The following is a 17114-nucleotide window of genomic DNA, read 5'->3' as shown; positions in this document are numbered from 1 at the left end:
CATCTCTCCTGCTCTGAGAGACTGTTATGACAGATGGAGCCCAAAGTCATGGGCTAATTCAACTCAAGGGACATAGACTAAGGGAATGATATCTGTGTGTACATATCAAAAAACAGGAAAAGTGATGGTGATTAATTGGAATGTATTGGGAACTATAGCACCTGTGTATGATGTAGATGCTATGGAATAAGGGGTGGATACTGTCCTGGTTTCAGCTGAGATAGAGTTAATTTTTCTTACTAGCCACCAGTATAATACTGTGTTTTGAATTTAGTATGAGAATAATGTTGACAACACACTGATATTTTTAGTTGTTGCTAGGTAGGTTAATGTCTACACTAAATCAAGTAGTTTTCAGATTCTCACGCCCTGCCAGGTGCAAAAGGAGCTGGGAGAGCATAGCCAGGACAGCTGACCCAGACTGGCCAAAGGGATATTCCCTACCATATGACGTCATGCTCCGTATATAACTGGGAAGGCTAGCAGGGAGGCAGATTCACTGCTCAGAAACAGAGTGGGCATCAGATTGTTTTATTTTTCTTTTTGCATGTGGTGAGCAATTGCATTTGTGCATCACTGGTATTATTGTTGTTCCTGTTGTTCTTGTATTATTATTATTAATAATAATAATCTTCCTTTTTTATCTTATTAAACTCTCTTTATCTCATCCTATGAGGTTTTTTTTCCATTGTCCTCCCCATCCCCCTGGAGGGGGAGGAGTGAGCGAGCGGCTGCGTGGTGGTTAACGGCCATCTAGGGCTAAACCACGACAGTTTTTTATAACCTGGAATCTTCAGAGGTGGGCTCTCTCAGAAAGTCACTGACCTAACAGAAACGAAGATGGGAAGCAAGAACCTGCCTTTAATGACACAGTGTGTGTTTAAGTGCAGTGTGTGTTCATTGAATACCTTTCTGGATTCTCCTTCTGACAGTCTGCTTTCCACAAAATTAGATCCTCTCATGAAAATATTACGGTAACTTGATTGCTTTCCTTCCCCTTGCATGAGAATATCTCTGGCTACTCTAGGAAAGGCTATTTATGTTTGTAACACACAATGCCAAGCTTCTGTTAAAGGAGGAGCTGCTGCCCGAGCATTCACACACCATTCATGGTGCCACACGCGTACACACGTATTCTTGGGCATGCTTCCTCCTTCTTCAGGCTTGACCCCAGGTTTCCTGCAGCAAAATCTCAGGCGTCATATTTTATAAAATAATTAATTTAATTAAAGACTACACTGAGAGCAATAGGTAGTGGGATCTTCAAACACTGGGATACACTTTTAGCAAAGACCGCCTGGTTAGTTAACACCAGGGGATCTACCAATAGAGCTGGCCCTGCCCAATCAAACCTTTTACATACTGTAGAAAGAGATAAAGTCCCCATAGTGCACATGAAGAACATGTTGGAGAAGACAGTCTGGGTTACTCCTACTTTGGGTAAAGGAAACCCATACCTGGGGTTGCTTTTGCTCAAGGACCTGGATGCACTTGGTGGGTGATGCAGAAGGATGGGACAGTCCAGTTGTGTATCTCCAGGGGTTTGATTTGGGGTGAGAACAGTCAATGTTTTAAATTGTATGAAATTAATTGTTATATAAGAATGCATGTCATCGTTATTATGATTGCTATATGCCATAGTAATAATATTACAGTAAGAATTATCCAGATTAATGAAGAAATAACTTTGATGAAACCAAATATGGTGCAGAGGTGATGAAACCAGAACTGGCTTCAGCAATGAGCGCCCAGCAACTTCCTCGAGATTGATGTGTTCAACCCGCAGAGCGTGAGCACACAATCATAGAATGGTTTGGGTTGGAAGGGACCTTAAAGATCATCTAGTTCCAACCCCTCTGCTGTGGGCAGGGACACCCTCCACTAGACCACATTGCCCAAAGCCCCATCCAACCTGGCCTTAAACACTTCCAGGGATGGGGCATCCACAACCTCTCTGGGAAACATGTTCCAGTGCCTCACCACCCTCACAGTAAAGAATTTCTTCCTAACATCTAATCTAAATCTACCCTCCTTCAGCTTAGGCCCATTACCCCTTGTCCTGTCACTACACTCCCTCATAAACAGTCCCTCACCAGCTTTCCTGTAGGCCCCCTTCAGGTACTGGAAGGCCGCAATTAGGTCTCCCCGGAGCTTTCTTTTCTCCAGGCTGAACAATCCTAACTCTCTCAGCCTGTCCTCATAGGAGAGGTGCTCCAGCCCTCTCATCATTTTTGTGGCCCTCCTCTGGACTCGCTCCAACAGCTCCATGTCTTTCTTGTACTGGGGCACCCAGAGCTGGACGCAGTACTCCAGGTGGGGTCTCACAAGAGGGGAGTAGAGGGGCAGGATCACCTCCCTCGACCTGCTGGTCACGCCTCTTTTGATGCAGCCCAGGACACGGTTGGCTTTCTGGGCTGCAAGCGCACACTGCCAGCTCATGTTGAGCTTCTCATCAATCAATACCCCCAAGTCCTTCTCCTAAGGGCTGCTTTCAATCCATTCCTCGCCCAGCCTATAGTCATGCTTGGGATTGCCCCGACTCACATGCAGGACCTTGCCCTTGGCCTTGTTGAACTTCATGCGGTTCGCACGGGCCCACCTCTCCAGCCTGTCAAGGTCCCTCTGGATGGCATCCCTTCCCTCCAGCGTGTCGACCACACCACACAGCTTGGTGTCGTTGGCAAACTTGCTGAGGGTGCACTCGATCCCACTGTCCATGTCGCCAACAAAGATGTTAAACAGTGCCAGTCCCAGTGAAGCCGTGTTGGCTGTCACCAATCACCTCCTTATTCTCCATGTGCCTGAGCATAGCCTCTAGGAGGGTCTGCTCCATGATCTTGCCAGGCATGGAGGTGAGACAGGAACTGGCCTGTAGTTCCCTGGGTCTTCCTTTTTACCCTTCTTAAAAATGGGGGTTATGTTTCCCCTTTTCCAGTCAGCAGGAACTTCGCCAGACTGCCACGACTTCTCAAATATGATGGAGAGTCGCCTGGCCACTTCATCCGCCAGTTCCCTCAGGACCCACGGATGCATCTCATCAGGTCCCATGGACTTGTGCACCTTCAGGTTCCTTAGATATTCTCGAACCTGATCTTCTCCTACAGTGGCAGTTCTTCATTCTCCCAGTCCTTGCCTTCTGTGATCTGGGCAGTGTGGCTGAAGCACTTGCCAATGAAGACTGAGGCAGAGAACTCATTGAGTACCCAGCATGGCACCTCTCCTTGTTGGCTCCTCTATCACTTGGAGGAGGAAGTTATCATCAATGCATTCTAGGAACTTCCTGGATTGCTTGTGCTTATATGTTATTCCATACCATATGACGTCATCTTCTGTATATAAATCGGAGGTGGGCCAGGAGGTGAGTCAGCTCAGGGTCTTGTGGAGCATCAACTTGATGTGGTGAGAAATTATTCTGTTCAGCACTTGTTTTGTATATTCTTACTGTGTAAAGGAGGAGCTGCTGCCCAAGCATTCACGCACCATTCATGGTGCCACACACGTACACACGTATTCTTGGGCACGCTTCCCCCTTTTTTCGGTTTGACTCCAAGTTTCCCATAGCAGAATCTCAGGCGTCATATTTTATAAAATAATTAATTTAATTAAAAGGTACAGCAGCAAGAACAGCCCGGGCTGGGTGCCTCCAAAGAGAGGGACCCTGAACAAAGAAATTCCTGGGCAATTATACCCTTGTGATCTACACACTCGCCCCTCACGTGCCCTTCACACATTGGCTATGCGTCTTTTAGTCCAATGGTGATTTTTGGTTTGGGGTCTTCTAACATCTAATTGGATTCTTTTTCTGTGTCCAGGCAGGTAGGCTCTTATCTTGTTGATTTGCAGTTTCAGCCAAAGCTTGGAGCCTCCTTATCTTCTGGTTTACACTCCTTGTGCACCTGCATTCGCTGACAGAACATGGAGAACTGAAGAGTCCCAGACTTGGGAAAAACAGTACCAAAGCATCAGTGTGATATCAAAACACTTTCCCATACTAAAAGACTAAACATGGCGCTGTACCAGCTGCTAGGAAAATTGCTAAGAAAAAAAACTCTATCATGGCCTAAAGGCTTCAGCAAATCTAGCTGCTCATGCTAAGTAAAGCTAAATAAACAGCACAAACCACACCATATTATAATCCTAAGTAATTTGCTGTAATTAAAACTTGCTTATTTACATTAAACATATAATATCCATCAACAATTATCTTTTTTTCTTTTGTCTCATTAACTTGTCTTTATCTCAGCCCATGAGTTCGTTTTTTCCTTTTACATTTTCATTTCTCTCCCCCATCCCACTGGGAGCAGTGAGTGAGCAAATGGCTGTGTGGTTAATTTAGCTGCCTGCTAGGCCAAACCATAACAAACATACTTTTACAACCAGCTTCTCTAGCCGGGCAGCAATATCTTGCCATAATTCAGCAGCCCAGATGGGTTTGCCTCTGAGCTGACAGTTGCTCCGCTTCCATTGCTGTAACCACCCCACAGGGCATTGGCCACCATCCATGACTCAGTACAGAGAGAGAGCATTGGCCACTTTTCTCTTTCAGCACTATCTATGGCCAGCTGGATGGCTTTCACCTCTGCAAACTGGCTCGATTCACCTTCTCCTTCAGCAGCTTCTGCAACTCGTCGTGTAGGACTCCATACTGCAGCCTTCCACCTCCAATGATTTCCCACAATGCAACAGGACCCATCAGTGAACAGGGCTTCTCATTTTCTAGTCCTTTATTATATGGTGGGGCCTCTTCAGCATGCATCATCTGCTCTGCTGACATTCCAAAATCTTTGCCTTCTGGCCAGTCCATAATCACTTCCAAGATTCCTGGGCGACTGAGATTTCATATTCAAGCCTGCTGTGTAATCAGTGCAACCCACTTACTCCACGTAGCATCGGTTCCATGATGTATAGAGGGGACCCTCCCTTTGAACATCCAGCCCAGCACCAGCAGTTGGGGTGCCAGGGGGATGCTGTACTTCAGTACCAATCACTTCTGAAGCAGGTCAAACCCCTTCATATGCTGCCAATATCTCTCTTTCAGTTGGAGTGTAGTGGGCCTTGGATCCTCCATATCCTTAACTCCAAAACCCTAGGGGGTCAACCTCAAGTCTCCCCTGGTGCTTTCTGCCAGAGACTCCAGGTAGGGCCATTCCCCTCGGCTGCAGTGTAGAGCACATATTCTTTACATCTGGTCCTGCCCGGACTGGCCCAAGAGCTACTGCGTGAACTATTTCCTGCTTAATTTGTTCAAAGCCTTGCCGTTGCTCAGGGCCCCATTTGAAATCATTCTTCTATCGGGTTATGTGGTAGAGAGGGCTTACAATGAGACTGTAATTTGGAATATGCATTCTCCATAAATCCACAACGTCTAAGAAAGATTGTGTTTTCTTTTTGCTAGTCAGTGGAGACATAGTTGCTATTTTATTGATCACATCCATTGGGATTTGACAACGCCCATCTTGCCATTTCATTCCTAAAAACTGGATGTCCTGTGCAGGTCCCTTGACCTGAGTTTGTTTTATGGAAAAAACGGCTTTCAGAAGGATTTGGACTATTTTCTTCTCTTTCTCAGAGATTTCTTCTACAGTGTTCCCCCACACGATGATGTCATCAATGTATAGCAGGTGTTCTGCAGTTTACACCCTGTTCCAGTGCAGTCCATGGCAAATGGTGGGGCTGTGTTTCCACCCCTGGGGCAGTCGGTTCCAGGTGTACTGGATGCCCCTCCAAGTGAAAGCAAACTGTGGCCTGCACTCTGCTGCCAAAGGGATCGAGAAAAATGCATTAGTGATATCAGTTGTGGCATACCAGTTGGCTGCCTTTGACTCCAGTTCATATTGAAGTTCTAGCATGTCTGGCACGGCAGCACTTGTCGGTGGCGTGACTTCATTCAGGCCATGATAGTCTACTGTCAGCCTCCACTCTCCATTGGACTTCCGCACTGGCCATATGGGGCTGTTAAAGGGTGAGCGGGTTCTGCTGATCACTCCTTGGCTCTCCAATTGATGAATCAGCTTGTGGATGGGAACCAGGGAGTCTCTGTTGGTGAGGTATTGCTGCCGGTGCACTGCTGTGGTAGCAATCAGCACCTGTTGCTTTTCAACCCTCAGCATCCCCACAACAGAGGGGTCCTCCAAGAGACCGGGCAAAGTGGACAGCTGTTCAGTTTCCTCCATCTCTACGGTAGCTACACCAAAAGCACACCAGTACCCTTTTGGGTCCTTGAAATACCCTCTCCTGAGGTAATCTATGCCCAGGATGCACGGAGCCTCTGGGCCAGTCACAACGGAGTGCTTTTCCCAGTTATTCCCAGTTAGACTCACTTCAGCCTCCAACAGAGTCAACTGTTAGGATCCCCCTGTCACTCCAGAAATACAGATGGGTTCTGCCTCTTTATAGTTCGATGGCATTAGGGTACACTGTGCACCAGAGGCAGGGCCCCTCTAGTCCTGGTCATCATATTTGTTACCAGTGAACGGGTTCGTGTGGTGCACATGGGTTTCAATCTCATCCTTGCAACTCACTTTTTCTAAATACGAATCAGAAGTTCCTTCCATAAGATTAGAACTAAGATCAGTCCTCCTACTCTGTCTGGGGAACTGCCCGCTGGAGAGTGAGAAGAACACCCATTTGAAATTGCTTTTTTCTTACAATTCACGTACTCATGCCTCTAGGGTCAAGGTAGGTTTTACATCCCACTTCCTCATGTCCTCTCTGTAATCACCAGGTAAAATTGGACATATCCTCTTTGACTTGCTGGACCTCCCGGGACAGTTTCTCAAACAGGTTTTCAGATTTTTTGGACAGTCTTTCCACAGCCGAGACACAGGCCCACAGGGAGGAAGAAAGATTTTATTCGTATTGCCGGAGTTGGCCAGCCACTTCATTCACTGTTGGTGCTTCTTCATCTTTCCAGGCTAGTACTGGCAATGGTTTTGCATATGTTGGTGGTGTGCTCCGTACAAACTTCCGCCACATGGGTTGAGTACATTGGACTTCATCTGGATCTGTGGGTAGCTGCATGTTGTCTGGGTCATAATAAACCATCTCCCACACGGCTAAATCCTTCAGGTACTGAATACCTCTCTCCATGGTGGTACACTTGCCTGGGTGACATACAGCATCTTTTTGAAGGGATACCTTTCCTTCATGCCTGACAAGAGTCAGCTCCAGAGGCCGAGGGCTTGTGTCCCTTTTCCAATTGCCTTGTCAATGCCCCCTTCTCTGGACAGGGATCCCAGCTGCTTGGCTTCCCTACCCTCTAATTCCAGGCTACTGGCTCCACTATCCCAGCATCAGAGCAGCCAGGTGACATGTTGCTCACCTAATGGACGACTGAAATCTTTTTGCATATCTCAAAGCTCACTCAGGGATAGGGATCCTGTGGTTATCTCTGGTTCTGTCTCTTCCTCCTGTTCTTGTGATCGCCCTATTTCATCATCCTTTACTAAACAAGTTGATTTTCGTGTTCCTTTCTTCTTATTTATTGTAATGGTTACTTGGTGTTCTGGTTTCAGTAAGGATAGAGTTAATTTTCTTTCTGACAGCTGGTGTAGTGCTGTGTTTTGGATTTAGGATGAGAATAATGTTGATAACACATTGATGTTTTTAGTTGCCAAGCAGTCAAGGACTTTTCAGCTTCTCATACTGCCCTGTCAATGAGAAGGCAGGGGGAGCCCAAGAAGCTGGAAGGGGGCACAGCCAGGATAGATGACCCAAACTGACCAAAGAGATATTCAATACCATACGAAGTCATGTTCCGTTTATAACTGGGAGGTGGGCTGAGAGGCATGTCAGCTGGAGGTCTTGCGCAGCAGCTGGGGGTCTTGCACAGCATCAACTTTGATGTGATGGCGTTTGTCTTCCCAAGTAACTGCTACGTGTGATGGAGCCTTGTTTTTCTGGAGATGGCTGAATACCTGCCTGTTGATGGGAAGTGGTGAAGGAATTCCTTGTCTTGTTTTTGCTTGCGCATGCAGGCTGGGAGGCTGGGCAGCTAGGGTTCTTGCGTAGCATCGACTTCGGGCGATAAGAAATTGTGCTGTTCATCACTTGTTTTGCACATATTATGATTATTAATATTATTATTATTTTCTTTTTTTTGTGTTTGTCCTATTAAACTGTTTTTATCTCAACCCATGAGTTTCCTTCCTCACTTTAACTCTTCCAATTTTCTCCCCCATCCTGTCGGGGAGAGGTGGTGACCGAGTGGCTGTGTGATGCTTAGTTGCCAGCCAGGGCTAAACCACAACACTTGGGAAGACAAACACCATCACACCCAAGTTGATGATGTGCAAGACCCCCAGCTGCCATGCTGGGCAGTGATGCTGAAATGCAATTGCTCACTGCATGCATAAAAAAAATCAACCCAATGCCCAGTCTGTTTCCAACCAGTGAATCTGCCTCACAGCTAGCTTCCCTAGTTATATACGAAGCATGACAGAGCATGACGTTCTGAGGTAGGGAATATACCTTTGGCCAGTCTGAGTCAGCTGTCCTGCCTATGATCTCCCAGCTTCTTGTGCATCTGGCAGGTGTAGCTGAAAAGTCCTTGACTCGTTGCTAGGTAGTTGTAGTATCTATACTAACTAAAAACATCAGTTTGTTATCAACATTTTTCTCATACTAAATCCAAAACACAGCACTATACCAGCTACTAGAAAGAAAATTAACTCTATCTATCTCACCCAAAACCAGGACAGCTCTATCCCAGCCAAAATCAGCACAAATACTTATTAAAAAATCCAAATTCTTAAAAAACAAACTAAACCAACTTCCCCACAAATCAAAGACAGATACCTAATAGAGAAAAACTCTAAAAATGTTAAATAAAGTAATTACAGAAGGCATAGGCAATCTTGACTAAATACTGATATTTGTATTCAAGCTTAATTATCCTTGTAATTTTTTTTTCATTTTAGCAACTCATTCTGCATTTTCTTCCATCCTTACTCTGCCCTATATCCAAACTTTATCTTTCTCCTTGTCAGTCTTTATATTTAAACAGTATTATATGTTCACAACTCCAATTTCTCTGAGATAGTAAGCATCAGAATTATTCCTGTTATGCATGAAAATGGAGCTAATCCTTGTCATAAGGGTTTATAGAAACCTAAGGATCTTTGTTCCATTATTAAGCCTTCCAGAAAAACATATGCAGCAAGTTAACACAAACCATCGCATGCACAAGTTCTATTTATAAACCAGTTCCTCTACCCTAGCTACCCAGTGTAATATATATTTTATCATAATAGATACAAGTACTGCTTTCTCTCAAAGAATGAAATGGAAAAAAAAAGAAGAAAAGAAGAAAAAAAAGAGATGGTATATTTCTCTACCACATAATACAGATGACCAAATTTTATAACTCAAAAATTGCCAAGTGAGGAAGAGAACTTAATGTACATTAGATGCAGTAATTAACTACAGAACATGCCTCTGAAGTTTACCAAGGTTATTCTTTCAGGAAAAATAAGAAATTATCATCTATTTTAAAACTGAAATCCAAGAGATCAATAATTTAAAAAAAAAACAAAAAGGAGAAAGAAAAAAAAGACTCTTAATTCATGTTCCATAGTCAATACGATAATTATCTTCTCATTTGACAAAATAAGGAAAAAAAGGTAAATAAAAAAATAAATCATCTTTTCCTGTGCTACAGCTACAAATTCAGATAAAATGGGAACTATTTCATCATGCTGCAGAAAGCTTTCTATTAAATGTGTTGTGCATAATCTTCAACAGTATAATATATCTGAAAAAATATTCACCCCAATTCTCTATGCAGCAACATTTATCATTTGGGGGAAAAAAAAGTACAACTTTTAGTTCAAATATCATTACATTATCTCACAGAGTTAGTTTCAGATTGCTGAACTTTCTGAAAAATTACTGCATAATAAAAGTAGTAAACAGTAACTGAAAAGCATGATTTCCCCATTAATAAGAAGTTCGGTACCTTTACCATACCTTTATCTGCTGTCTTCTAAGCATCGCAAGTTCCCTCATATCTCGGAATGGCTGTAGTAAGTACTGGTAGAGCTCCATGGTAGCTTCTGCAAGACTACTGTAGGCGTCATCTTCCATTTGATACAGTTCAAGCAGCTCTACCATGCTTTCCGTGTTCTTATGTTTTTCCAGAAGCTGTAAAAAATGCACTAATTTTAGTGAATGTGTTCAAACATTCCTGCTAAAAGTGACAGTCATTTAAAAAAACATTTTTTAGTCTATCCTTTCGCATTATCTTCTCTATCCCATAAAATCATCACTCAGACATACAAAAAAAAAATCTTAAACCCCACCCACATCTTGAATTTAGCCAGTCAAGTATGAGCATGTCTCTGATAACCTTAACTCAAAATGTGCATCACTCCTATTACTTTTTTCTTTTCAAAAATCTTTGGAAGGTAATGAGTATGAGCACAAAGCACAAAAATCAACTTAGTACTAGAATCTATAATGTAGTAACCAAATAAGCTACTTCACACATTTCCCACTTTCAGGTATGAGGGGAGAAGTAGTGATAGGAAAGGAGACAAAAGAGAAGTCACATTTTGATCTTTCGAGGCTTTTTTTTTTTGCTATTTTTTTCTATCTGTACTTTGGATCTGCACAGCCCTGTTATATCAGTGCAGCTCCAGACACAGATCTAGACATAGACAAGAATCTATGTGAAACAAAAAAGTGATCTGCATTTCTGGTAATTTTGTCTTCCATTTTATTATTTTTCCCTAAACAGTTTAGGCATAAAAGTTCAAATCTACAAAGTTTCCATTAGTTGTTTTTTTAAGAAAGAAAATTATCAAAGTATTATAAGCTTTAAATAAAATACTTAAAATAATTTATCTTTTAATTCATATAAGAAAACACAACATCAAAGTCTGTCCATTCCTTCCTTTAGTTCTCATGAAGCCGAAAATTCATTTGTTTGTACAAATTTGCTACAATATATGTTTTTAATTTATGTTTGTTTTGCATCTGTTTAGGGCATTTTCCCGGGCAGACCTCACATGCTGCTGGAAATCTTTTACCATTTCTAAAAAAATATTCAACTGTTTAACAAAAACTAATCTATCTCATACAGACATGTGGAGTACTCGATGTATTTACAAAGACAAGATTATCTGAAATTAATCCCCCTCATGTAATTTTCAAAGTGAAAATCTCTTGTCCTTTAATATTATCATCTCAAAAGCATATATTCATAGTCCAAGTTTATTTAAACTTAACATAGATTAGGAACACTATGGAACAAAAAATTACAAAGATTAGAGAAAACTTATCACCATTTAAAAGAAAATCAATCTCATTTCAGGAACCTAACAATACAATACAGAGTTGTTTGGGGTTTTTTTAATAGACCATTCTTAAAGTCTATTTAATAGTTCTGATATTTTGGAAGACAGTCACAACTTTGCAAAAGTTGGAATTAAAAAGTGCCAGGAAATGAAGGACTGTTTCAATTTTATGACCATCAGTATAGTACAAAGACATTTTAAGGATGCTAAAAGCAAGTATCTACTTATAATTAGTTGGTTGTTCAGTGAAAATCATGTCTATCACTGGAAACAATATGATAAAGTAATGAAATATCATGACACTCCTGAACATAGAGATGTTAAGTAAATGGGCATCATTTCAAGGTCTTGTCCATGTCCAGTTCTATTTGATCTATTGCCAGGGTTTCTCCAATCCTAAGCTAGAGGTACTCCTCAACTCCTTCAGAAATACCAATCCCTCCATGAAAAAAATACAAGCGAGGGTAGGTTCTTTATACAGAACATATGTTTTTAAATTATTAACACAAGGTAGGCAACCATTCTTCCTTCCTAAGGCAAGGATCCACAAAGATTCTATGTCCTGTTCCTAATGAAGACCTTTTTGAATGAAAATGGTGATGAAGTTTAATTTAAACTACAGTTGCCAGAAAAGAAATAACAAAGCTGGAAAACTGATTTGGAAACAAAAGAGTATCACTTTATTTGGTCTGAAGCAAAGACCAAAGAGCTATGAAATAGGGATATTCTTCAAAACAGGTAGGAAGGTTACCAACTTGCAAGCACTGGTTACAGACAGCCTCATTACACCAATCCATCTATTAATATGTTCTTATGAAGGCTCATTCAGACAGTGTTTTGGGGAAAAACATTTGAACATTAACCTTTTCTACAAAGGTTGCAAACCAGCTCAAAAGCACATGGAAATTATTTTGTCCTGTCAGATCAACATCATAAAATTGCTGCCTCAAATTTCATTTGGGTTAAAAGCTATATGAGAGAAAGAAGAGTCTGAAGAAGTATGAAAAATTCCAGTTTTGGAAAAGAAAAACAAACAGCACAGAGAAATTATGACATGCATTTGAAATTATAGTTATGATATACAATGTTTAAGGGAATACAGAAGGGCCAAACTATTCTGTCACTTTTTGGAACTGATGTGTTTACCACTAGAAGAATAGTCTTCACCAATATGGTGTGAACAGAAGATTGATACATTTGATTCCACTTCTAGACAGAGCCTTGTAAGCCTGATGAAGAGTCCAGGCTGCTTTAGTGCTACCAGCCCTAAATGGGCCACTGACATAGGAGACGGATGGTGTCCCGTCCCACTCAGAGGGTGAGGGTGAGGTTAACTTTTTAATTCTCTGCGTGGTAATGAGAAGTAACGACAATTACTTCAGAGGTTCAAACCAACTATAAATTTACTTAAAATTCAGTGGAACTACAAAAGATAGAGGCTTGGCAAAGGTCATAACAATGCTCAAAATTTAGCAGAACTATGAAAGGTAAGCATTTAGCAAAATGTGTGACAATATTACCCTAATGTGCCGAAAATTAAGTTACAAAGAGAGTGATAGAGAGGAAAAGAAAGAGAGAAAGAAAAGAGAGAGAGAGAAAAGATATCACCACCCTCGGATCCAGCGATGTTCTCAGCTCGTAGTTGTAGTCTTCAGGTGGTGGGCGCGCGCCGAAAATTTATGTTTCCACTTTTTATAACCCGATGTGCCTGCCCCATAGGCGGGGGTCTGTCATCACTGAGCAGGCGCAGTATGTGCTCAGGAATGTTCAGAAATGTTCTAGAAATGAGTCGGTGGGTTGTGGGGGTCCTGGGGACTCACTGCCCCCCCCCTTCAGGGCTGACCAAGCGAGTGGTGATCTGTCACAGGCACATGGTGCACAGGGTACAGATGGTCATTGTTTACGTGTTTCAGGAATAGAGGAGTGGTCTCACAAGATGTTATCCTGCCTCTGCAGGCTCCGTTTTTGTTCAACACTCCCTAATCATCATCAGCCCATCCCTGTCCATGTCAAAACGGGTGTTTGCGACATTCACTTGTTATCAGAGCCTCACAGATGGTGATAAGGTAGCTGTGTAGAGGACCTCTCCCACTTTGCTCTATAAAGCAGTTTGATGGAAGCTTTCCTGTTCTAGATCAGGTGAAGCATTTTGGTTTAGCGGCCTGCCATCCAGACAGTATTCAGATTATCAGATAACACTAATGCTGAATCTAGCAAAAATCCACTGAATTAATAATGTCAAAATGCAAATCAGGCCCTCCATAGACTCACAGGTAGTTTAAATAAGTATGTTCCAATTTTCACACAGGTAGTGCCTAGATGATATGCTATATTAAAAACATGAAAATTCAGTTAATACCTTCTAGTAAGATGGAGATATTGGTTAATCTGCCCAAATGCCTAAAACAAACTGGTACATTAAAACTGTGCAGTTTTCAAGGTGTTAGCATAAAATACACGAACAATTCCTATCGCATATATTATGCCCCACTCATGATTAATTCTCAATACAGACATTCAGTGTTATCACAGAATCATAGAATGCTTTGGGTTGGAAGGGACCTTAAAGATCATCTAGTTCCAACAACCCTGCCATGGGCAGGGACACCCTCCACTAGACCACATTGCCCAAAGCCCCATCCAACCTGGCCTTCAACACTTCCAGGGATGGGGCCTCCACAACCTCTCTGGGCAACCTGTTCCAGTGCCTCACCACCCTCACAGTAAAGAATTTCTTCCTAACATCTAATCTAAATCTACCCTCCTTCAGCTTAAACCCATTACCCCTTGTCCTGTCACTACACTCCCTCATAAACAGGCCCTCCCCAGCTTTCCTGTAGGCCCCCTTCAGGTACTGGAAGGCTGCAATTAGGTCTCCCCGGAGCCTTCTCTTCTCCAGGCTGAACAATCCCAACTCTCTCAGCCTGTCCTCATAGGAGAGGTGCTCCAGCCCTCTGATCATCTTCGTGGCCCTCCTCTGGACTCGCTCCAACAGCTCAATGTCTTTCTTGTACTGGGGCCCCCAGAGCTGGATGCAGTACTCCAGGTGGGGTCTCACAAGAGGGGCAGAATCACCTCCCTCGACCTGCTGGTCACGCCTCTTTTGATGCAGCCCAGGACACGGTTGGCTTTCTGGGCTGCAAGTGCACACTGCTGGCTCATGTTGAGCTTCTCATCAATCAATACCCCCAAGTCCTTCTCCTCGGGGCTGCTCTCAATCCATTCCTTGCCCAGCCTATAGTCGTGCTTGGGATTGCCCCGACCCACGTGCAGGACCTTGCACTTGGCTTTGTTGAACGTCATGTGGTTCACACGGGCCCACCTCTCCAGCCTGTCAAGGTCCCTCTGGATGGCATCCCTTCCCTCCAGCGTGTCGACCACACCACACAGCTTGGTGTCGTCGGCAAACTTGCTGAGGGTGCGCTCGATCCCACTGTCCATGTCGCCGACAAAGATGTTGAACAGTGCCAGTCCCAGTACCGACCCCTGAGGAACACCACTCGTCACTGGTCTCCACTTGGACATTGAGCCGTTGACCACAATTCTTTGAGGGCGGCCATCCAGCCAATTCCTTATCCACCGAGTGGTCCATCCATCGAATCCATGTCTCTCCAATTTAGAGACAAGGATGTCATTTGGGACAGCGTCAAATGCCTTGTACAAGTCCAGGTAGATGACGTTTGTCGCTCATGCTTTGTCTACCAATGCTGTAACCCCATCATAGAAGGCCACCAAATTTGTCAGGCACGATTTGCCCCTAGTGAAGCCCTGGTGGCTGTCACCAATCACCTCCTTATTTTCCATGTGCCTGAGCATAGTCTCCAGGAGGGTCTGCTCTGTAATCTTGCCAGGCACGGAGGTGAGACTGACCGGCAGGTAGTTCCCTGCGTCTTCCTTTTTCCCCTTCTTAAAAATGGGGGCTATTTTTCCCCTTTTCCAGTCAGCGGGAACTTCGCCGGACTGCCAGGACTTCTCAAATATGATGGAGAGTGTCTTAGCAACTTCATCCGCCAGTTCCCTCAGGACCCGCAGACACTTCTCATCAGGTCCCATGGAGCTGTGCACCTTCAGGTTCCTTAGATATTCTCGAACCTGGTCTTCTCCTACAGTGGGCGGTTCTTCATTCTCCCAGTCCCTGCCTTTGCCTTCTGTGACCCGGGCAGTGTGGCTACAGCCCTTGCCGGTGAAGACTGAGGCAAAGAAGTCATTGAGTACCTCAGCCTTTTCCATATCCTGGGTAACCAGGTCACCCGTTTCGTTCCAAAGAGGACCCACACTTTCCCTCGTCCTCCTTTTATCACTAACATACCTATAGAAGCTTTTCTTGTTGTCCTTGACATCCCTGGCCAGATTTAATTCTATCAGGGCTTTGGCTTTCCTAACCTGATCCCTGGCTGCTCGGACAATTTCTCTGTATTCCTCCCTGGCTACCTGCCCTTGCTTCCACCCTCTGTAGGCTTCCTTTTTGTGTTTGACTTTGCCCAGGAGCTCCTTGTTCATCCATGGGGGCCTCTTGGTGGTTTTGCTTGACTTCCTCTTTGTTGGGATGCATCGCTCCTGAGCTCGGAGGAGGTGACCCTTGAATATTAGCCAGCTGTCTTGGGCCCCTCTTCCCTCCAGGGCTTTGTCCCGTGGTATTCTAGCAAGCAGGTCCCTGAAGAGGCCAACGTCTGCTCTCCTGAAGTCCAGGGTAGTGAGCTTGCTGTGCACCCTCCTCGCTGGCCTGAGGATCTTGAACCCCACCATTTCATGGTCCCTGCAGCCAAGGTTGCCCTTGAGCTTCACATCCCCCACCAGCTCCTCCTTGTTGGTGAGAACAAGGTCCAACATGGCACCTCTCCTCATTGGCTCTTCTGTCACTTGGAGGAGGAAGTTATCATCAATGTGTTCCAGGAACCTCCTGGATTGCTTGTGCCCTGCTGTGTTGTCCCTCCAACAGATGTCAGGGTGGTTGAAGTCCCCCATGAGGACCAGGGCTTGTGAGCGTGAGGCTGCTCCTATCTGTCTATAGAGGGCTTCATCTGCTTGGTCTCCCTGGTCAGGTGGCCTGTAGCAGACCCCCACTATGACGTCCCCTGTCCCTGCCCTCCCTTTAATCCTGACCCATAATCTCTCAGTCAGCTACTCATCCATCCCCAGGTGGAGCTCCATGCACTCCAGCTGGTCATTGACATAGAGGGCAACACTCCTTCCTCGTCTTCCCTGCCTGTCCTTCCTAAAGTGCCTGTATCCTTCCATCCCAACACTCCAGTCATAGGAGCCATCCCACCATGTCTCCATGATGCCAATAAGTTCATAGCCCTGCAGCTGTGCGCACATCTCCAACTCCTCTTGTTTATTCCCCATGCTACGTGCATTTGCATAGAGACATTTCAGTTGGGCCCCCCAATGAGGCTCACTGACTGGCTGGAGTGGCTGGAATTCCTTTGAGGTATTTTACCAGTGTTTCCCTGTTGGTTCCTATTACCTCGGGAGCCTCTGGCTCATCTCCTCTAGACTTCAAGTGTGCTGCAGTGTATCCAGCACATCTCTGAGCAACAGGCTGAGGGCCCTCGCTGGCATCCCATCCCTCCAACCTTGGCATGTCATCTCACAAGATGATACACAATCAGGAACAAGTGATACCTTAATTTTATCCACTTAAATAGACTTTCCCATTATTACTGGTGTTTACAGAAAAGTTACCATAAATTATTATTTGTTCTCATTGTGTACAGTTAGAGTGTAATTCTTGTGGGCCACTAATGTTTGATTAGTTGCTTTACATGTCTGTAATACCCATTTCATTCTATTGTCAAAAGCTTGTGCAGCTTCCCATCC

General features: G+C 44.1%; 1 protein-coding gene across 2 annotated transcripts in view; it reads right to left on the bottom strand.

Annotated features, from left to right (window-relative positions):
* The window catches only part of LOC104642371 (junction-mediating and -regulatory protein), a 134035-nt gene that overhangs the window by 75653 nt on the left and 41268 nt on the right, over positions 1-17114 (bottom strand). For both annotated transcript variants that reach the window (XM_075738885.1, XM_075738884.1), the window contains exon 2: positions 9967-10140. In XM_075738885.1, the coding sequence (XP_075595000.1) occupies positions 9967-10140 (174 nt within the window). The remainder of the gene's footprint in view (positions 1-9966; positions 10141-17114) is intronic.

Source organism: Balearica regulorum, chromosome W (assembly GCF_011004875.1).
Source record: "Balearica regulorum gibbericeps isolate bBalReg1 chromosome W, bBalReg1.pri, whole genome shotgun sequence".
NCBI lineage: Eukaryota > Metazoa > Chordata > Aves > Gruiformes > Gruidae > Balearica > Balearica regulorum.
This window is presented reverse-complemented; position numbering and strand designations above follow the sequence as displayed.